The 22,080-nt window shown below is 47.7% G+C and overlaps 1 protein-coding gene across 1 annotated transcript in view; it reads left to right on the top strand.

Moving 5' to 3' along the window:
- Nucleotides 1–22,080, top strand: part of TERF1 (telomeric repeat binding factor 1) — a 337,355-nt gene that overhangs the window by 81,614 nt on the left and 233,661 nt on the right. Inside the window, exon 2 of the mRNA XM_086965882.1 lies at nt 11,088–11,183. Within this exon, the coding sequence (XP_086822008.1) occupies nt 11,088–11,183 (96 nt within the window). The remainder of the gene's footprint in view (nt 1–11,087; nt 11,184–22,080) is intronic.

Genomic DNA, 22,080 nt, shown 5'->3' on the forward strand with positions numbered 1-22,080 from the left:
GAGCAGTTCTCTCTGCAGGCTCTCAATCTCCTTAAAATAGAGTTGCGGAACTGGATCAAGGGTGTTTTGGAGGGCATAAACGAACCTTGGAAGGGTCATCATCTTGAATAGAGTGGCTCTGCCCAAAAGGAAGAGGGGGGGAAGTGTTTTCCAGCTGGCAATATCCTTTTTAGGTCGAGCCTGTCAATGCGCTTGCGCATTGAGCTTGCGAGAGATATTGGGGCTTAACCAGAGCTTAACCATCGGCAATTGCATGCACTGCCCGTGAAAAAAGCGCGTGCACTTCAAAGCCACCAGCCTCCCTCCCACAGGCATCTGAAGCTGTGCGCTCTGCCTCAGGCATTTCTCCTCCCCTAATTATTCACGGCCGGCCGGCCGTACTTTCACTTTCACGGCTGCCAGGCCGTGTCTCACGTTTCTCCTCCCCCCTTCCCTCCTCCCCACAGCAATGTCAAGAGCTTGTGTTCAAAAGCTGTCTTCACAAGCCTTTAGCTTGTGTACACGGGCTGCATTCTGTTGCCAGATCTGAAACGTTGACCGCGTCGGGGGTTAGCTAACACCACCGTCCAGCCCACTAATGGTTATGTAAAACTACTATTTTATGTATCGCTTCATACAGCAATCCTGCCGGTTCTATATGCTGTAAATCATATTACTGTTAACCAATTTAATAGTAATCGACTAGGTGCCGACTTCAGGAGGATAGCAGGCTGCGTCGGCCTCTCCAGGATTCAACCTCCCGACTTACAGATCCACCGCATGCTTGACAGCCGCCATTCTCCTCACTGAACATCCCAGAGAGGTTGTGGACCAGTGATATATTCGCAACGAACACTACCACACCCACTGGTCTTAGTCAAACGTTGTTGTCAGCGATGCTTTTATTTGTAGGTCGGTCAAAGGCGGTGAACAGAACCCGCTTAGGGGTTTCCGGTTCAGTGTAGTTGTTGGTACTCTAGTAGGTGCAGTGTTTCTCTGGTGCTCCCCTCTTCCAACTCAGGGTGACTGGGTTAACGAGCTCCGAGTCGGGCTGAATGCAAGGGCTGAACAGTATTCCGCCTTTTGTTTATGATTCAGCTGGACTGAGACTTTCCAGAAGTGTCTCTGACCTTAAGAGGTCTCTGGGTTGCTGACCCTCCCAATCAAAACACCATTAGAGTTCTGTCAATGCTCAGAGTTCAGTCAGCTAGATTTATTTGCAGTTCGTTTGTGTTTCTTGAATAAAATGTTATTTTTTATTTCTTATGCTAATGTGGTATTTAATTCAGGGAAGTAAAATGCTATGCAGGTATAAAAATTTGATTTTCTAGTCGCAGTTAATTTTTGTATCCTCGTATTTTCATAATGGTGTTGGGACTTGTCGGTGAGTAGCACGTGTTTAAAGCCCTGGAAACTGAACAGTACATATATTTAAAAAAAATACTGCTTTTGTATAACGCTTCTACATGGGTATGGAAAGACGTCAAGTACATGTACTTCCGTTCACTGTGATGGGGTGCTCCAATGAACGTGTCGCGCATCCCACTAAACATGTTTGTGTCTTTGTTTTTGGTGATGCTCTTGCACACTAGATCCATTTGTCTCTCAGCCAACGTAACCAAAATGGTTGTATGTCTCATGCGTACACATTTAAATGCCATTTGTAGATTACACGATGATTAAGCTGCACAACTTGCTTAATGTGGATATTGTTTTCATTTTGAGGTGAAAGGCATTCTTGGCAGTGTTCGTGTCCACTAGTTTATTTTGTGCGTTTACGTGAAATAGCCACAGACTTGGGTGAGATGTCTTTAGTGAGCACTGAGTGGTTTGTGATGAGAGTTGCGCTTGGCGAAGAAGTGTCTTCCAACTAAATTTGCCGTGCTTGATCGTGCAGCCTTTCGGTACCAGTAAGTAGCAGCGGCTGCGTAATGTGGTTGTAGTTCCCCCACCCACCTGCAATGCTGGGAACTGCAGCTCGGTTAAGAAGTGAGCAGCGGCGCACGGGTCTGCAGCTCGGTGCACACGGCCGGAGAGGCACGAGGCCCATCCCTACCTCTCAGAACAAGCATTTGCAATGCAATAGGTCTCGCATTTGCGAGAGTTGGAGCTATTGGCATTGTAAATGACAATGCCTTTTATTCAATTGTTTTGAAAATTTGCAAGTGGTGCATAAACACTCACTTTGTACGTATAGTCCTTGCTTACAAGAAGCAAGGCGGTCAGTAAAAGAAACTGCCAGCTTTGCTCCTCATAAGCAAGGGCTATAAGTACAAAGTGCTTGTTTACGCACAGCTTGCAGATTTGCAAACGCATAAATAAAAGGCATTGTCATTTACAATGCCAATAGCTCAAACTCTCGCAAATGCGAGACCTATTGCATTGCAAATGCTTATTTAGTTTGCGAAGAGGTGGAAGGATGTTTTGGGGATAGCGAACTGAGGGTTCAAGTGAGATGAAAATCCCCCAAATATTTAACCCCAGCGGTGTTGATTTGCATTGGGCAGTTTTTAGGAGGGATGGGTGGGTCGCCCCTTAAAACAGATAACAGGGACTTTCCCCAATTGACGGAAAGCCCAGAGAATCTACCAAACACTGCGAAAATGTCCTGAACTACTACAAGAGATTTTTTAGCGGAGGCCAAATAAAGTAAAATGTTGTTCGTACAGAGGGAGATGCAGTCCTCCCAGCCGGGGGACCATCGCAACCCCTGTATTATTGGGTCCCGATGGATCCAGGCTGCCAGTGGTTCCAGGGCCAGGGAGAAAAGAGGGGACAGCAGACAACCCTAACGGGTTCCCCGTCTAGCAGAAATGGAGCCGACAATTTGTTGTTTATCACCACTTGAGCCAGGGGTTCAGCATATAGAAGACGCAGCCATTGGATGTACTTTGGGCCGAATCCCATCTTTGCCAGAACCGCCCAAAGATAAGGCCACTCAATGGTATCAAACTCCATGGTCGCATCCAGGGACACGATCGCAGCTGGCTCTCGGAGGGTATGGGCTCTTATCTAGTACTCCAGGGACTCTGCGTAGATTCAGGGCCATGTTTCTATGCGGCATAAAGCCGGACTGATCTGGATGTATTAAGCCACTAATCACTTTAATCAAACGATTGGCCAAGAGTTTAGCTGGTATTTTAGGTTCAGCATTGAGGAGGGAAATTGGCCTATATGAGGCACATTCTGCTTTAGGTTTTCTTTCTTTAGGAATAGTGACAATGGTGGCTCTCCTCTGCTCCCTGGACAATACCCCTACCTCTCTTGACTCTTCAAACATAGATTTCAAATGTAGGGCGAGTTTATCCGGTCGTAGTTTGTATAGTTCAATAGGGAGGCCATTAAGCCCAGAGCTTTTCCGGAGTTCAAAGAGCGAATTGCTAACCCTATCTCATCCGTTGTCAAGGCACTATCCATATAATCTCGGTCTTCAAGGGAGAGGTGGGGAGCTTAATATCCAGCAGCAATTCTTGAGAATCCAACTCCGTGTGTGGAGCCACTGTTGTGTATACAGTCTGGAAATGACTGGAAAACCTGTCGACTATTTCCTGCGGTTCCGTGATTGGGGTGTCTCCTTCCACCCTAAGCTCTGGCACCAGCCTGCTTCCCCATTCCCTCCTGTCCAGCCACGCTATAAGCTTCCCTGCGTTATCACCCAGGTCGTAGATCCAACCTTTTTGTTCCCTACTTAGGGTCTTGGCCCTAAGTAGGTAAAAGGTGGATTGTATCTGGTCTGGATGATAAGCTCTCTATCCGTCAACCAGTCCATAACTTCAAGAAAGTCTGGTAGCCAACGAGCGGCAGGCCCCACCTCCCGCGGGGGATATCTATCTAAAATACCAGAGACCACAGCATTAAAGTCACCCCCAAGGATTAAAAGGCCATCCGGAATGGTGAAAAGGACCGCACCTAAATCAGCAAAAGTAGGGCCCTGCAGGCCCCGGGGGACGTATACTGACATAAAGGTGACAGGTCGGCCCTCCCACATCCTGGAAACACCAACATATCTACCCCAATCATCTGCCCATGTGGAACTTATGACGAGTGGGAGCGTGTTTTTCACCATGATACCCAAACCTCTGGAGCCAGAGGTAAATCCTGCATGCGCGACCATCTTATAACCCTCTCTATGCATTGCGTTGCACAAATTTCCAATCAAGTGCGTCTCTTGGAGCAGGACAACATCCGGTGCATGCCTTTTAATGTATTGGAAGACCACACTGCGTTTAATTTTGTCCCTGAGCCCGTTGACCTTCCAACTCAGAATTTTAACATTTTTATCCCCCAGTGTACTTGTCATTCAGTTTGTATGTCTCGGAAACCTCCATATTAACACATATGTCACCTCTTCTGTAGGTGAACCATATATCGCACCTATGTAACAAATACAACAATAAACCAGCAAATTGTCCCCCTCCCAACAACCCCCCACCCTGCTGCCCTGCACTCTGGGGGTGGAACTGCCCATTCTAAACTTGGAGAGTGCCTGTCGCCCTAGCGAGGAAAAAAAAGGAGAAAAAAAAGAGGGGAGGTGCAGCTCGCCGTTCTCCAGCCCCCTTTCCAAAGTAAAACTGTAGCACCCCAAGGGAAAAACCACACATCAAAGTCTTGGATTACGACAGTCATTGAGAAGTGCCTCCCCGATCATGAACAGCATGATCACCCAGTACCTGACGCGGTCCCTTTCTGGCACAGGAAAGCCTGGGTTGCCATCACCTCTATTCCGCGGTGCCTTCATCCAGTAGGCTGGAGTACCACGTCGTTCCCGGGGTGACGATCCTGAGGGCTCTGAGTTTTCCTGCTCTCAATCCAGTTTGTTGCCTCCTCAGGCTGTTCGAAGAACCAAGTTCTCCCCTCCACCTCAACCCAAAGACGCGCAGGAAATAGCATAGAGTACCTCAGGCCTTGTTCCCTAAGTTCTCTCTTCACTGCGATGAAAGTCCATCTCTGCTTCTGCACCCTCTGCATGACATCTGGGAAACAGGAGATATCTGCATTTACCTATCGGAGCGGGCCCCTGTCATACATTTTGAAGAATAACATCCCTGTCTCTGAAATTCAACACTCACTAGCATTGGCCGTGGAGGGGCCCCGGGTTTCGGACGCCCTCCCCGTTACCCTGTGGGACCACTCAATGAGAAAGAATTTGCTTAGCCCCTTAGGTTGGAGGTGTTTTAATATCAGGTCTTCAACAAAGAGGTCCCGCAACTGCCATTCCACCCGCTCTGGAACTCCCAAAATGCGTAAGTTGTTGTGCCGAGGGCGTCCTTCATAATCACCTAGCTTCATTTCAGTGAATTTGCGAACATTTTGTAGGTCCAGGACCTCCCCTTGGAGCTGCGTGACATCTCCCGTCAGACTCGCAGTAACGATTTCGGCCTGCTTGACCTTCTCATTCAATTTGGTAAGATCCGCTCTGATCAAATTGACGTCAATAGCGATAGTATCCATCTTGTCCTCAAGGGAGGTTTTCACACTTGTGATCGCTTCCATGACGTCTTTCAGTGAAAGTTCTTGTTCCTCATCCCCTTGTTCCCCCAGGGAGGCATCTCTAGACTGGCTGCTCTGAATCATGTCTTTGGGCAGTGTGTATCGGTAACATTTGTTGGTCTGCGTTGTTTTGGGACTGAGGACTTATTCCTCTCCATGGCAGCCATTCCTCACTGTGCAAGTTGCCGATAGTGTCTTGGTCTGACCGCAACGGGGGGAGCCACGAGGGAGAAGGGCCGCTCTCCTCCCAGGCAGTCAGTCTGGGGAGACAAGCAAGTCAAGGAGTGCGGGGGGAGGGCGACGTTGGGTAAGCGCGTATTAGATGGCGCTGAGGGGTTGAGTAGAAAATCGATGGACGCTGATGCCAGGGACCCGTTAAAGTACCCCGGAGGGTCTGGATATCCGCACTCTCAAGGCAGAAGGGAGGCTAACACACCAACCATCCCAGTCTGCTGATCGTGTATCTTTATTGTTCAGGGGGGCCCCCCCAATTCACGCGTCAATGTTCAATATGCACGAGTCATTCAGCAAGGTCTGGACCCTGAAAGTACCTAGCCGCTGCTCACGACTTGCATCGCTGTTTAAGGGGCCGATAATATGGGGTAGTGGCGCCCCGCTCAGGTGCTGTACACTTAGCCCCTGTTCAAACTTCAAGTTGCTGTGCGCATCTCTCCCCAGGCCCGGCCGTGTGCACCAAGTCCCCACCTTCACCACTGGTGCAGGCAAATGGGTCCAATAGACCGCTGTCCAGATTCCGGGAACGTACAAGGATCGAATGGGTCCGCCTCGTCTCAGCCGCAGCACCTGTTGTGTTCTTTATACGTGTGTCCCTCATGGGACACCTTACCCTGTATGCTCGGCAGTGTCCCTGCGAGGACACCGTACCAGCAGTGAGGTCACCAGCTGATAACTGTCAGAAGTGACAGTTACCAGCTGATCGCCGAGCTGACTGCAGCAGCGCTCCACGCTTTAGGAGCATGCGTGTTGGTCATGAATAAAGGAGTTGAACTTCTACTTTGTGTTCCTCGTTCTTAACAAAACTGGCGACGAGTGGCCAACACGGAAGAACCCACGAAGAAAAAAAAAAGCAGTCACTGAAAAATAAACTTCGCGGAAATCAAAGGAAGATAAATGGATTAATGAAAAATAGAAAGCGGAGTATGCAGAGCGTAAAGCAGGGAAGTAAAACTGAAGAAAAAAGTAAATAAGGAAACGGCCGAGAATTCATGCGTGTCTACTAGCGTGTCAGCTGATGTATTGGGGCCGGGACAGAAGGAAAAAGGCTTCATTGCGGCAAATAGTAGCGTGTATGGAGGAGAAAAAAGCTGTGTACATGAGGGGATAAATACGAACGAAAGAACAGTAGGCCAGTACTTTAGAAATCTGCAACTGCCATACCAACGGAAGAAACAAACGGTTGACAAAAGTAACTGTCAGGAAGCAGCTGAGGAGTTCCAGAGCAGCAAACACGTCACTGCGTCTGCACGTAATCGACGTTGGCGGCCATTTTGAGAGAAGTAATCTGGCGCAGAGTACACAGCGGTCTAGCCTGGACAAAGCAACCGGGAAGTGGCAGCAAGGAAAATAAACACAACGCTCCCAGCGCGCATTTCCACAGAAAAGGAAGGTGAAGCGGCGCGCTTGTGAGGCGATTGAAAACGAAGAAAAAACGGTAAATGAAAATAAAATGTAAAAAAAAATAAGCACATTTCACTGCAGCTGTGTAAGTGACACCTTTAAGTGTATAAAGAATTGAAACACGTTTTAGCGACTGAGTGTGCACAGAACCAGCAGCATAAACAAATTAAAGGAAACATAGCGCAGTAGTGCCAAGTAACATAGAAGTGCATTATCATGGACACGCCTTTGTGACTGAGTGTATACCTGACTAGCTGCAGGAGGAAAATAACAGGGAAAAACAGCACAGTAGTGTAAACAACTCAGGAGCACGTTACCAAAATCTAAACAAAACATAATAGAAAATGAGTGATTTAGCTACTGGATGTATATGGAATCTCTCAACCCCAGAGGCATTTCTGCGTGCTGGTAGTGTACCAGTTTTAAAGTGGGAAGAGTGGAGGGACTATTTCCTCAACTACATTTCCACAATTGAAGAAGACGCAGAATTGAAGCCGGAAAAAAAGTACAAGATGGTAATGCACAACTTAGGTGCAGGAGGAATAAAAGTTTATAATTCCATAAATAAAAAAACAAGAGGTGGAAATGATGGTGATGTGTTCTCCAACGCAATTGATGATCTAAACGCATACTATAAACCTACAGTTTGTGTTGGTGTAGACAGATACAAATTTTTCCATAGGAAACAAGGAAAGGAGGAGACAATAGATGACTATGTATCTGCTCTTAAGGATCTAGCGATTAACTGTCGTTTTGGGGGATTACACGACAAACTAATAAGGGATCAAATAGTTATGCAAGGTTCAAACGAGAACATCCAAGATAATCTTTGGGCTAAGGGGGAGTACCCACTACAGAATGTAATAGATATAGCGAGGAAAGCGGAGCTTACTGGACGGTGTGCCAAAGCTGTGTTGAAAGACGAAAAAATAAAGAAAGAAGATGGCCAAGTCAGCAAAGTGTCCGAACAAAAGAGTTGTAAAGTCAGCAAGCAAACAGAAAGAAAGGAAGACAATATCCAACCTGAAAGAAGAATAGAGAAACAGGGGAAAAGATATTGTTACCGATGCCTAACTACTACACACATGGATTACGATTTTAGATGTCCCGCCCGTGAAGCAAGGTGAACATTTTGTGGACTTATCGGTCATTTCAACAACGCATGTAATAGAAAGAAACCTCAACAGGTAAAAGCAGTGGTAGAGAAAGATGAGTTGGATGACGACACAGATGAAGACATCAACATGTACATCCTCAACATAGACGATCAACAAGAACAAGTAAAGGAATCAGGAAAAGGAGCCAAGACTAGAAAACTGATTTGTACCATGACTATTGGTGGGGTGGAAATAGATGTAGCCGCAGATTCAGGCTCACCTTACACCATCGTTAATGAAAAGGTTTGGAAGGCAAAATTCAAGGAGGTTATTGGTGAGAGACTCAGTAAACCAGACATATTTATAAAATCATTTGAGGAAGAACAAATTGAAATATTAGGGTACAGGACACTCAGGTTCATACTCAAGAGTAGAGAGGCTCAATGTAAACTCTACGTATCTAAGGTAGGACCATCTGTACTTGGATGGATGGACCAAGGAAGTCTTGGAATCAAGCTGGATCCTAACAGCCGTGAGACAGTGCTTAACACAACAGACGCATACGACTACGCTGAATCTCAAAGAAGAATGTCTACCCAGTTTGACAATGAAACTAAAACAAATGAAATGGTTGAGACACACGTAGCTAATGTAAGGGCATGTTCCAGCAAAATAACAAGAGATGAATGGTTGGAGGAACAAATGAAGAACAAAGACATAGAATTACCATCCATGCTTTGGGAAATGATTGGTATCAATGTAATTGGTCCGGTGTCTGTCGGGAATGAATTGCAGTTTATAATGGTTATAATGGACCACTACACGAAATGGCCAGAAGTAAGGGTCAATATAAAAGCCGATTCCATGCACGTGATCCAATTCTTGGAAGACACCTTTACGCGTGAGGGTTTACCTAAAAGGTTAGTAAGTGGAAACGGGGTACAATTCACCTCAGACATATTCAAAGGATACTTGAAGAAGCACCACATTGAACACATAACAACATCAAAACATTGTCCTGTGGGAAACGGAGTTGTAGAAAAATTTAACAAAGTACTTGAAGACAACATTCTGTTAGCCACTTCAGACCAACTAAACTGGAAGAGAGAAATAATGAAAACAGTATGGGCTTACAGGATAACGCCGTGCGAGTCTACTGGCAACAGCCCATTTGAACTCATGCGCGGACTGACTCCACTTCCAAAGGACAATGTGGGCTGGGTTAAGGCTGCTCGCAGGGTGCACTGGTCTACAGTGGTGGTGAAAGAAAGACTAGCTCAAGCACGATCTAGGAGCAGGAGTTACGACGACAAGAAACCTGGGTGCATGGAGGTGGAAGTGAAGGCTGGAGATGTGGCGAAGGCAAGAGGATGCAGACACGTCGGCAAGGATCAAGAGATGGACACCCAACCTCTTACCGTTCGTAAAGGGTACCGCAATTCTGCACGCCTGAATGATGGTAAGGCCTGGCGTTTCCCAGCATTGTCACCTCGCAAACATCCTGGAACCGATACTGTGGGCAACGCACTGTTAAAACCCACAGCAGTGCTATCCGGAACATGGAAGGGTAGTACGGCAAGACAATACTTTTCTGGCACTGAATCTGACATGGAACTTCCTGCAACCCTAGGGCAGGGGAGTGATGAGGGTGAGCACGAAGGCACCCCACCAGAGAACTGTTTGGCCTTTTCATCCAGACCTGCAGGCGCAAGGCGCAGGTTACCTGTCATCCCGGTCTGTGATCTGGCGCAACCTATGGACAGAGGCAGAGCTGGTAGGCCGTTTGGACTGTCGGCTAAACTTGAGGACTATATATGTTGGTAGCGGAGCCTTATGCTCCCTTCCTGTTTTTGTTGGTTCTGGTTCTCCCCAAGGGAGGGGGATGTGTTGTGTTCTTTATACGTGTGTCCCTCATGGGACACCTTACCTTGTATGCTCGCCAGTGTCCCTGCGAGGACACTGTGCCAGCAGTGAGGTCACCAGCTGATAACTGTCAGAAGTGACAGTTACCAGCTGATCGCCGAGCTGACTGCAGCAGCGCTCCACACTTTAGGAGCATGCGTGTTGGTCATGAATAAAGGAGTTGAACTTCTACTTTGTGTTCCTCGTTCTTAACAGCACCCAGAACAAAACTACTGTGGGTCCCGGCTTCAGGGAGGAGTATAGGGCTTGGGCGCCTGATCCCTATATCTCCGGCCGCGGGCGGCTGCCGAGAGCGGGATTTGCTGAAGACTGCTCCGCAGGTCCTCCGGTGTGCTTTCCACCCCTCGGGGAAGACGGATCAGGGCAGCCGTTAGACGTGGGGAATGTGTGAATCACGGAGCTGTGGAGTTAGGCAGCCATCCCAGTTCGCTGCTAGACCACGCCCCTACTTTTATTATTTTAATTTATCTTTGAAATGCTTGTTGAGGTTGTATGTCTGTTGTATTGCAAACGGGCCGCGGGTAAATACAAGAATGGATCATTGGGTGGGTGGATGAATGGATTTTGAGTGCAAGGATGAGAGACAAAGTGCATGCATGAGGATCTATTGAGTGCACAGTTAATCAGTGACTGAAGCAGTACTTTCAATTATGAATCAGGCCTTTTGACATTGCCAGCGCTTGCTCTTTCACTGGGATAAACCGGGTATTCTGACATCACCATATTTTGCACAAGGCACTAGAGGTTTTCTGTGGAGTGGTAAGATATGTTCTACTAAGAAACTGTATACAAGGAACTGTACCCTGCGTCCATATGGTAAATCTGTGTGTCATAATCTCTGCCTTCTTAATATCATAATCGAAGTATCACTAAATCAGGACGCACATATTTCTCGATTAACCTGACAGTGGCACTGTTGAATCAATGTTGATACTGTTTTTCTCACTTACTATGTTTCAGCTCTTCTTCAAGGATTACATAAATTAGAATTCCAACAGCTGAAAGCCGTCCGCCTGTGCCAGTTTTTGTCGCGTGTTGCTGAAGGGCGAAATCTTGGTATTCTCCATTTTATATGTATTTTTAGCTTCCTTGAATAATGCATTAAACAATTGCTGTGTTTGTCTGGGGAAGTTCAGCAGAATCGTGGTGCAGCATTAGCTCTCGATTTCTTAAATGTCTGGTTTTAAAATGTAATGTTAAATTTTGTGTTTATTTTCCTTATCATAACCACCATGGTATGTCAACCAAGGTACAGCACTGGGATCCTTTCCTGAGTTACATTAAAAATGGCTGATACCAGTAAAGTAAAGATGAGTTAGACTGTTTAGCTGCTTCTCGTCCATGCACCTTGGATGGTTTTGAAGCAATGAGAAGTTGACTTATGTCATGCTTTTCTATATAGGTAGCGGTGGTTCTTGCAGTTCCAGAGCTTAAATAGAGGGGACAATGTGCAGGAAAGCAAAGGACTGACCATGATAGGCTTCTGAACATATGTACCATTATGTGTTCTGTGCTTTCAGCTTTGGAAGGTTGATGGATTCACTTTTCTCTAGCATTCACCCAAACTTTTTGCAGGATAAAATACTTAATTAGGCTCCATTTCGCAGGTTGAAACAAAATGAAAGAATCACTCTATTTCTTCAACAGCACTAGTCCTTGTGACTTTATATAATTCTGTATTTTGAGCGGCAAAATATTTACAGGGTGGTGATCCATCACCTTGGAATCTTCATTATGAAGAAATACAAAAAAAAAAAAATTGGCTCTGAGGGAGCGGGGATTTCTCTTTCTAATCTTCAGATGTAATCATTAAATAACCCTTGCCACTGGTCGTACTGACCTTTTGCTCTTTGACGAAGAGTAGTAAGGAGCAATCATCTGCGTACCAGTAAATCATAAAACACTTTTAGTTTGGTCTATAAAGTGAATTATTTGAGGTCCAGACAGTTCTTCCTATGAATCATCCTTCCGGTCCCCTCCTCTCCTCCCGATGAGAACTCACTATCAGTTGCCTAATAGAAAACAAATGTCTATTCACTAGCTACCAGAAGGCTTCAGGAAAATAAATCTGCAACAAAAAGAAAAACATTGTGTGCAAACAACTATTCAGTGTGAAAAAACAGCCCTTACAGTGTTAATACATTATTTTTCAGTTAACATAGCATCTACAGTGTGGCTAACTTATTTAAATCGGCACTTTTGTTTCACATTTAGTCCTATAAGTTTTAAGTATGATTATTTACTAAAAAAATGATTTGGTAAATAAAATTCATATGAACAATTCTCTGCAGCTTCCATAACTGTTTTCTTGTTTTAATACATTGGCCAAGATGGGTCAAAATTTTGTGACAGATGCCAATGATAATGCTACTTTTGTTTTTTCAAGACGTTTTGCATATTAAGGGTTATGGAAATTGCAAAAGAAAATATGTTGCAGTACTTGCTGTTTAGTATGGTAATAGACAATACAATTGTCGGTGTTTAACACAGCCAACATCCAAACCTCAAAGTTGATTCGTGTGAGAAGTTGGCCTGATGTATGATGTCCACAATTCTGTGGTGGTGGTTGTAAAGTCAACCTTATAGACAAGCTATCCTAGGGGTAGCATGGACTAAGCAGTCTTAGGCTAAACTCAAGAGGGCATGTAAAGCCAGCTATTTTACCATATGCAATCTTGTAATATCAAATGAAAGGACACCACACAAGTTATATATTATAAAAATATATGTATTTATTACTAGAATAATCCTCTGTGTATTCTTTATGAGTGTAGAGGCACAAGCGTTTAAACAAAAGCACAATTAAACATTCAAATGTTGCACAATTTTGGATAGGCCCGGTGGCCACTCAAGCCATATACTAAAATAGTGGTATAAGTACCACCTCTCGAACAATGGTAAGGCCTAGGGCGTTGTGAATCGCTGGGACTACTCGGGACTAGCAGTGATGAAGTCGGGAGAGGCCCGCGGGACACGGGTGCAGTGCCTAAAGCACAAGCGTATGCCAATGAAAAGTCAATGGAGCGTAAAAGTTAAAGAGTTACTGTTTTGGAAGTCTTCCGACTGGAATAGAATTACCACACTTTAAACTAGGACACTAGAGGTGTAAACCACAACAGGAGCACCATTCTTAGTTCGTTACCTCACCCACAGGAAGCGGGTGCATAGGTGCCAAAGTGTGTCGGGTTTCGTCGTGTAGATCTATGGAGCCTGGAGATGAAGATGCTGCAGGCGGCCAGGAGAGAAGAGTCCGGTTGAATCCAAGGGTGGATTGAAGATGTAGAGTACCTGAAAGCAGAGGGGACAGAGTCTGGGTCACTAGCCAGTGACCAGGAAGGAACCAGGCAATGTCGGGCCCAATCAGGTGGTTGTCGTGAAGCTTGTCTCCGCTGCCACGTGGACTCTGGGGCATAGAGGACGACCAGGAGTGGAGCACGAGCTGCCCCACGAAGGCTCTCGCTGTCGGCGGTGTCGGCTTCCGGATCAGAGGTAACAAGCCTTGGCAAGTGCAACCCACGCAGGATTGGAAGATCACTTCTTACTCCGACCAGCAAGGTCAGAGCGGTGGCTCCTTTTCAGGGTAGCGATGGCAAGTCTGGAGCAACCAGACTAGCAGTTTAAATTTCAAGGTTCGTCTGTTCTGGGGCCAGTAGCCAACGGGCAAGGGACCGGACCAACGTGTCGAGCAGGAAAATGCAAAAGGGCCCCACGCAGCACTCGATGAGTGTGGAGGGGAGATCTTCGGTGCATAAGCTGCTCGGGGCTCGGGCTTCTCAAACCCCAATGCACAGCTTCGAGCGTGCCTCAGAAGCTGCACGGTCAGCACTTCGCAGTCTTTCCAAGATGGCCGGCTCCACTCTTCACGTCGCCTCCACGGGTCTCAGATTCGCTGGGACTGTGGATCGGGCTGTTAGAAGTCAGGGAAGCTGGGTCTTGCCGATCTCAGTCGCTCGAATTCTGGCGGGAACTGCAACAAAGCAAACCGTTGGGCGCTGGATGGTGCCTGTTTGCACAGGGTGGTCACTCCTTGACCACAAGGGAGATTCTTCAGTCTTCCACGTCGAGTGGGATGTCGAAGGGTCCAGAGTTCTGTATCAAAGTTTCGTTCAGGATAATCTAATGCTCCTGGGCACAGCTCCTACCTTTATTCCAAATCAAGGGGCTGGATTACCTGCTAGGTCCCTCCTATGGGTGGAACCCAGGAAGGGGGGTGGTTACACCCCTTTCCCTTTGTCCAGTTTCGCGCCAGAGCTGGGACTGGAGTGTCCCAGCACCGGTTTGAACTGGACTATGAATGGGAAGCCTTGTGCTCCCCAGGCAGTGTCTAGTTTCATTCAACCCTCCCTGCTACAATCCACTATATACAGTCTGGGGTGGTGTAACACCTCCCTGTGACAGGATATCTATTGTCCAGGCCTCCCCTGCTGGAGTTTCGGTCAGCAGCAGGAGGCCAGACTCGTGTCTGTGGCAGCAGCGTCCATTTTGTGAGGCTGGGGCTTTGGTTAGATGTAACCGCGTTTAGTTAAAGTAACATGTCTTCTCCCTCTAGAAGGCTAGAATACCACCCCCGTCGCCAGGACTGGCAAGGGGGTAGTATTCCAAAGCGTATGACACCTTACACAACATGTTTTGATAAAGCCAAACCAGAGTTAGCAAATAACCGCGAGGATTATACTGCACTTAAGAGTATATGGTATGGCAATATCCTGGAACAGCTAAGAGAATTGATCCAGACAGCTGCAGACAGGCTCAGCTCATGCTAGAGCACCATCTCACATAAAACCAAGCACTCTGCCTCCAGGATTGTTAAGGCCTGCCATAGGAGTGACTTATAGGTATATATGTGTCCAGATATAGGTTTAGATATAGGTATACTATATCTAAGCAAGGGGTGATTACACAACCTTGCCCCAGCTGAGTGATCAGCCAGTTGTGTCAGTTTCGATAGCCAGCCAGGGGTGGCAAAATATATGCTGCAGCCCCTGGTAGGCCTTGGATACACCTATGCCCTGGGCACCTATAGTGCACTGTACAGGGGCTGATAAGGTGAACCAATGTCCAATTGGGTATGTACCTAAAGTACATGGACGTGAATTTAGAGAGAGAACAGCAGGCTGTGGGTCTGATTAGCAGGCCCACAGCCACATAATGTCGAAAACCAGTGAAGCAAAAGCAAAAATCTGGAGTGACCATAGGAAAGCTGACCCTACTCTCCTACAATCCGTTTGTTGGATTCTGTTATGCATTTGTCAGCTCTGGGTGCTTTGTTTGTGTAGACATTGCACTGGTTTCTCATGACAAACCTTTGTGAGGCAGTGGGTGTGGTCGTTCCCTGGAGTCAAGCACCAGAAGCTAAGTTTTACCCTGTGTTTTTTTTTCTCTCTTCATGCCACAGTTGATTTCTTTAAAAATGCAGTCTCCAAAGCCCCCGGAGCCTGAATGCAAAAGAGCAGGGATAACTTCCTTGTTACAGGTCGAGATTGCAGATAGAGAGGCACAAATGGGCAGGTCATGGTGCTCTAACAGCTGCACATGGGTGTCACTCTGCACGCCATTATCATCTCTTTCCAGGCCCAAAGGCATTGTTTTACTGCTTCTCTAGGGACTCTTCCAAGAGGCATGCAATTTTACTTTAGGTACCTATGCTCTGACCCCAGGGCCTAAAAGTATGTCTTGGCTTTATACAGCACTGTTCTGTGTTCCCTATGGATCCGATTGGAAAGTGCATGCGGTCCCAGTGAAAAATACAACGTACCCTAGCCGGCGTTGTCTTCCTTCTGAACGTGGTGCTTTGATGGTGCTATACTCAAATGGGCATAGATACCAAGGGCAGAAGGGTGGTTTTGTGTTGGGAAAACAGAACTAATTAGGCCAGCTAGCTGCCTTTGGATGTCCTCTACGTCCCCAACCTCCCTAATCGCATGTGCAGTACTAAGAGGAGCGTCCTTGTTTTCACTGTCACTAGTGGCAACAAGGCTTCCTTAAACCTTGTGGTGTCTTCCTTGGTATCCTTGGGGCCAGTCCTGGTAGTGTTTTTAGTTATTCGGTTTATTAAGTGCTCATATACCCTAGTATCTTTTGCCTCTATATGGAGTTCTTGGTGACAGGATCAGGTGATTCGGAGGAAAACAAACCCTTTTTGTTTTCTTAATCTCGCAGTGCAAGATGGTTATTGTAAAGTTCATTGGGAGCGTGTTTCAAATCTTTGTGACCAGATAATAAAGGCCTTACCCTCCAATAGTGATTTTCTTTATATGAGGAATTTGTAGAAGGAGCGCAAGAATGTAAAAGGTATAGAGGCCGGATTTCGAGTAGTAGATTAAAATATTTCTCGATGAACGAGACTTAACTCCTCAAACTCGACTGTGTTAAAGACTCTGAGCCAATACAGTCGATATGGTAGAGGGACATCTGTGGCAAAGTTTGAAGCAGAAAGGACTAATATTTCAGCCTGATTCTGAATGCACTGAAGAAGTTTGAGTTCCAATTTTAATAATCCATTCCTAAATAGACCTATTTGAAATTAAGAGGACATAAACGGCAACCATATTGACATTGGCTTATGGCTAACAATGCTTGATCTTTAGGCAGAACTCAAACTGTTCCCAGGTCAAACAAACAGTGGATTTAGGAGGACGCATGTTACTGATTAATTGATTCATGGCAATCCGTGCACAAGCCAGTGTTGCTACCAAAGAAATAATCCAGTTGCTCAGAGGTCGTGAGTTTTTTACCCGTCAGAGTAAAACGCACAGGAAGCTTGTTTAATACAAGACTTATTCTGATTAAGCTGTGCTTTGTATTTCAATCTATAGTCCTATTCGGCTGCCCGTACCTTTTTGATGTCCTTGTAGACCGTTTCAGAATTTTTAGAGCATTGTAGAAACATGGGGTGGCCAAGGTTTATGAAGGAACGTTCTTACCTTCAATGGGGCTATTTTGTCTAAAGCAGATGAAATCAAAGCAGTAAACCAAATTTATATTACTACGGTTGTTGAAATCAAAAGCCTCCGGCATAGAGAGGACTGTGGATACTAATTTCAACTGTAAACCTTTTTCACATTGACGGACAGTTTTGAATCCCTAGTTGACATAAATGCTTGGCAAAGTATGGAATGGTATAACCATTTTGGCTCAAACTCGGCGTGGCTATTGGTAAATCCAGTTGTAGGGGTTTTGCGAAATTCACATAGTTTGCATCTACGTTAGTACGCAAAATATTTGGGAAAGTATACAAAATTATATGTAATACACTGCCACCATTTAGCTCTTTACTTTAGTTCTAAAAACATCCACAAGTTAATTCTTGATCCAAGGATTCGTTTTTTCGCAAAAAAGCTTAAAAATGTGACTACTGTGAACAACAGCTGCTTTAGTTCTGATTGTTTGTGGTTTTCCTTTACTATATTTTCTGTGCAAATGGAATCATATTTACACAACTGGCATCGTGGCATAATTTCATGTAGCAGGTGTAACACGAAATTCTCCAAATTAGGCAGATTACTTTCTTGTAATAAAAATTTCTTCCAGGATTACCCAATAGGTTACCAGCCTGGTGTGAGGGTTCTCGTAATAGTTGCTCTATGGCACAGCCATTCACGTAGCCTAGTTGTTTGTTAAAAGAACCCTTCCGTCCATTGTCCAAGTGGAAATTACAATTTCCAGGAATGATGGTGAGTATTTATTAGTTAAATCTATATCCTTAGTGGGGCGTGGCCAAGCCGCAGACCAAGATGGCTGTGCGGCTCTGAAGCTCCTCCGGCCGTTTGGACAATCCAACAACGTTCCACCCTCCAGTGCGACCCCAAGGCACAGCTCACACGACCTGGCGATGAGGAATGCTCCCTGATCCATCGGAACTTGAAACCGCCCGAAACGGTGCAGAAATTAGAGAGATCCGGCATAGAATGCACCTCCGCCCGTGAATTCAACATGGCGGCTCGTTGAGGCTCAGAGGAAGATTGAAGAAGATATGGGGGCTGTGGAAAATTCGGCGGGGATTCGGCTCGATTGTATGCGGTGAGTGGGCGAGGGGCAGGCGGTAGCGCCGATCAGCTGTTTGCCGGTAATCCCGGCAAGGCACAAGCGGGAGGTCCGTAGGCCTCCCACGGACGTGCTAAACGGCGGCCCCCATGCGGAGGAAACCAACACACGCAGCAACTCGCAGGGACAGGGCCTGCAAGCATATTTTCCTGCCCGTTTGGGCTGGTGTGTGTCCCCAGCAGCAGGTGCCCGCGGGGGCAATCTATTTGTAATACTATCGGCGCCCGGCTTTGCCCTCCCTGCACTGCTCTCCTTCCCTCCCACCATCTGGTGTGCACGCTCCAACACTGCTCCCCGCTGCGGCTTGAACTGTGGACAGCGGACTGCATTCGCCCCCTCTCCCGTTACCTGCTGCGCTCCTGTCTGTGGTGGGCACCTGCTGTCTTCAAACCACTCTGCAGCCCATGGTCATTGGGATAACGCTTGATACCAGGAAGAACAGCGCAATGACTTGACTGACTCCCTGCAGTCTGGTCCCTGCTGCTTGCCCTCAGCTCTGGCATTCTATCAACTAACCATATATATCGCCACACTGTACAGTGAAGGAAAGGCTGTCATTGTTTCCAGCTATTGGCGGTCCTGGTACTCCCTGCTTGCATTATACGCGCCCTGCAACGGCGCCCCAAGACCTTTGGTGACTGTTAGTTTGCGGCATGGGCCGTAAGGATCCGAAACAATGCCTACTCCCATTTGACAAATTGTCAGATTCAATACAGGACCGACCTGGCGATATTGCGGAGGGAGGGGCTCTCTCCTGCAGGAGATGCGTGCAGGCTTCAAGGCACTGGATGTCCACTTTGACTCCTTAAATAAACACATGGCAGACATGGGTGTTGAGATTCAGGCACATGATCGGCGCATGGATGTTGTGGAATCCCGCACCTCAGATCTCGAAGATGGCACTGCACAGACACTTATAAGGCTCGAGCACATCCTGAAGGACGTTGCTATAAAAAATGAGGACTTGGAATCGCGTAGTCGCAGAAACAACGTGCGCATTCTTGGTGTGCCGGAGACCACTGCTACTGGGCGCATGGACACCTTCTTGGAAACGATTCTAATTTATTTATTTGGTAGGGATGCATTCACAGCGGGCTTTGTGGTGAAGCGCGCTTACCGGTCCCTAAGACCTAGGCCAAATCCAGGTTGTCCACCTCTACTAATTATAGCCCGGATTATGAACTTCAGGGACCGTGATGCTGCGCTTCGTATGTCACGTGAACGTGGAAAAACAATATGGCAGGGCTCCAAACTATCACAGTTCACGGATTTCACCATCCTGGTTCAGGAAGCCAGACAGAAATACAACGGAGTGAAGGCCACTCTGAGGAATCTCAGGTTGAAATACGGTATGTTGTACCCAGCACGGCTCAGTTTTAATCCAACGGAAAGACCCGCATCTTTGATAGCCCCACGGAGGCGCTGGAATTCTGCCTTAAATGCAAAGCCTACAATGCTCGCTCTAATGATGAACAATCAATCAATCAGGAGTTTGTTAAAGCGCGACTACTCACCCGTGAGGGTCTCAAGGCGCTAGGGTGGGGGGGAAGGGGGGTGCAGGTTCCATTCCATCAAGGAGGGGGTCTGTAGAAGAGCCAGGTTTTGAGGTTTCTTGCGAAGATGGGGAGCGATGTTGTCTGTCTGAGGTGGAGCGGAAGTGCGTTCCATGCTTTGTCCGCGAGGAAGGAGAAGGAGCGGCCTCCCGATCTGGTCTTTCTGGTGCGAGGGACCACGGCGTAGGAAAGCTGGGCTGAACGTAGGGTCCTTTGGGGTGCGTAGAATTTGAGTCTGCTGTTCAGGTATGCTGGTCCGGTGCCGTGGAGGGCCTTGTGTGCGTGGGTGAGCATCTTAAAGGTGATTCTCGCCTCAACGGGGAGCCAGTGGAGTGTGCGCAGGTGCTGGGAGATGTGGCAGTGTTTTGGCAGGTTGAGGACCAGTCTTGCGGCGGCGTTCTGGATGTTCTGTAGCTTGCGGATGAGGTTTTTGTTTATTCCGGCGTAGAGTGCGTTGCCGTAGTCGAGTCTGCTGGTGACCAGGGCGCGAGTGACTGTCTTTCGGTGTTCGAGGGGGATCCATTTGAAGGTCTTACGAAGGAGGCGGAGTGTGTGGAAGCAAAAAGATGAGACCGAGTTGATCTGGCGGTCCATTTTGAGCTCGGAGTCCAGGATGATTCCCAGGTTGCGTGCGTGGTCTGTGGGGGTTGGCGGGTTTCCGAGGGCGGTGGGCCACCAGGTGCCGCTCCAGGCGTCGGGGTTTGGGCCCATGATGAGTACTTCTGTTTTGTTGGTGTTTAGTTGTAGGCAGCTGTTTTTCATCCATTTGGCGACGGCTTCCATGCCTTCTCGAAAGTTGCGTCTGGCGGTGTTGGGCTCGTTGGATAGGGAGAGGATGAGTTGGGTGTCGTCTGCGTATGACACGATGTTGAGTCCGTAGGTTCTGACGATGGGGGCAAGTGCAGCCATGTAGACATTGAAGAGCGTCGGGCTGAGGGAGGAGCCCTGGGGGACTCCGCAGGTGGTAGGTGTGGGGTCCGATAGGAAAGGGGGGAGTCTGACCCGCTGCGTCCTGCCGGAGAGGAAGGAGCAGATCCAGTCGAGGGCCTTGTCCTGGATTCCTGCAGCGTAGAGTCTGCGTATTAGGGTGCGGTGGGAGACTGTGTCAAACGCCGCTGATAGGTCGAGAAGGATGAGGGCTACTGTTTCTCCTTTGTCCAGTAAGGTGCGGATGTCGTCTGTTGCGGCGAGGAGGGCGGTTTCCATACTGTGTTTTTTTCTGAAGCCGGATTGGGAGGAGTCGAGGATGTTGTGTTCTTCAATGAATGTGGCGAGTTGGCTGTTAATGGCTTTCTCAATGACTTTCGCTGGGAACGGGAGCAGGGAGATGGGTCTGTAGTTTTTGAGGTCGGTGGGGTCCGCTGAGGGTTTCTTCAGGAGGGGGTTGACCTCGGCGTGTTTCCAGTCGTCTGGGAACGAGGCGGGCGCCAGGGAGCGGTTGATGGTGTGGCAGAGCATGGGTGCGATGGTGTTGGCGGCTCTGTTGAAGATGTGGTGGGGGCAGGGGTCCGTGGGGGCCCCTGAGTGGATTGACTTCATTGTCTTCAGTGTGTCTTCGGTGGTGAGGGCTGTCCAGTCATCAATCGCTGGTTTCCGGGTGTCGGGGGTGGTTGGTGAGGGTTCAGTGTGTTGGTTGTCTTCGTCGAAGTTGTCGTAGATGCTCTTGATTTTGTGGTGGAAAAAGATGCTGAGTTTGTCGCAGAGGTCTTGTGAGGGAGGGATGTCGGTAGACTCGCTGGTGGGTTGGGCGAACTCCTTGATGATGCTGAAGAGTTCCTTGCTGTTGTGTGCGTGGGTGGAGATTCTATCTTCAATCGCTTTTTTCCTCGTTTCTCTGATGAGTTGATGTTGGGCATTGGTGGCGGCTCTGAAGTTGTTGTGGGCTTCTGTGGATTTGGTGTTTCTCCAGGTCTTTTCGAGGTGGCGGCATGTGCGCCTGGACTCTCGAAGTTCGGTGGTAAACCATCTGGCTTTCTTGGCACGGGTATTGTTGTTTTTCTTGAGGGGGGCTATGGTGTTGGTGCTGTCCGAGATCCATCTATGCAGGGTTCGGGCTGTGGTGTTGGGGTCGTCGTTTTCCGCGATGGTTGGGGTGGAGTTGTTGAGTGAGGAGGTGAGCTGGTCATCGGTGATTTTGGTCCAGTTTCTTTGTGGAAGCAGGTGCTGGTGTCTGTGGATGGTGGGTGTTCTGAAGGTGAAGTGGACGCAACGATGGTCGGTCCATGGGAGTGCGGTGGTGTGGCTAAAGGTGATGGAGTTTCCTGTAGTGAAGAGGGGGTCGAGGGTGTGTCCTGCTGAGTGCGTGGGCTCGGTCACGATCTGGCGGAGTCCAATGTTGTGGAGGTTGTCCAGGAGGC

This window comes from Lissotriton vulgaris, chromosome 4_1, assembly GCF_964263255.1.
Source record: "Lissotriton vulgaris chromosome 4_1, aLisVul1.2, whole genome shotgun sequence".
In the NCBI taxonomy this organism is placed as follows: Eukaryota; Metazoa; Chordata; class Amphibia; order Caudata; family Salamandridae; genus Lissotriton; species Lissotriton vulgaris.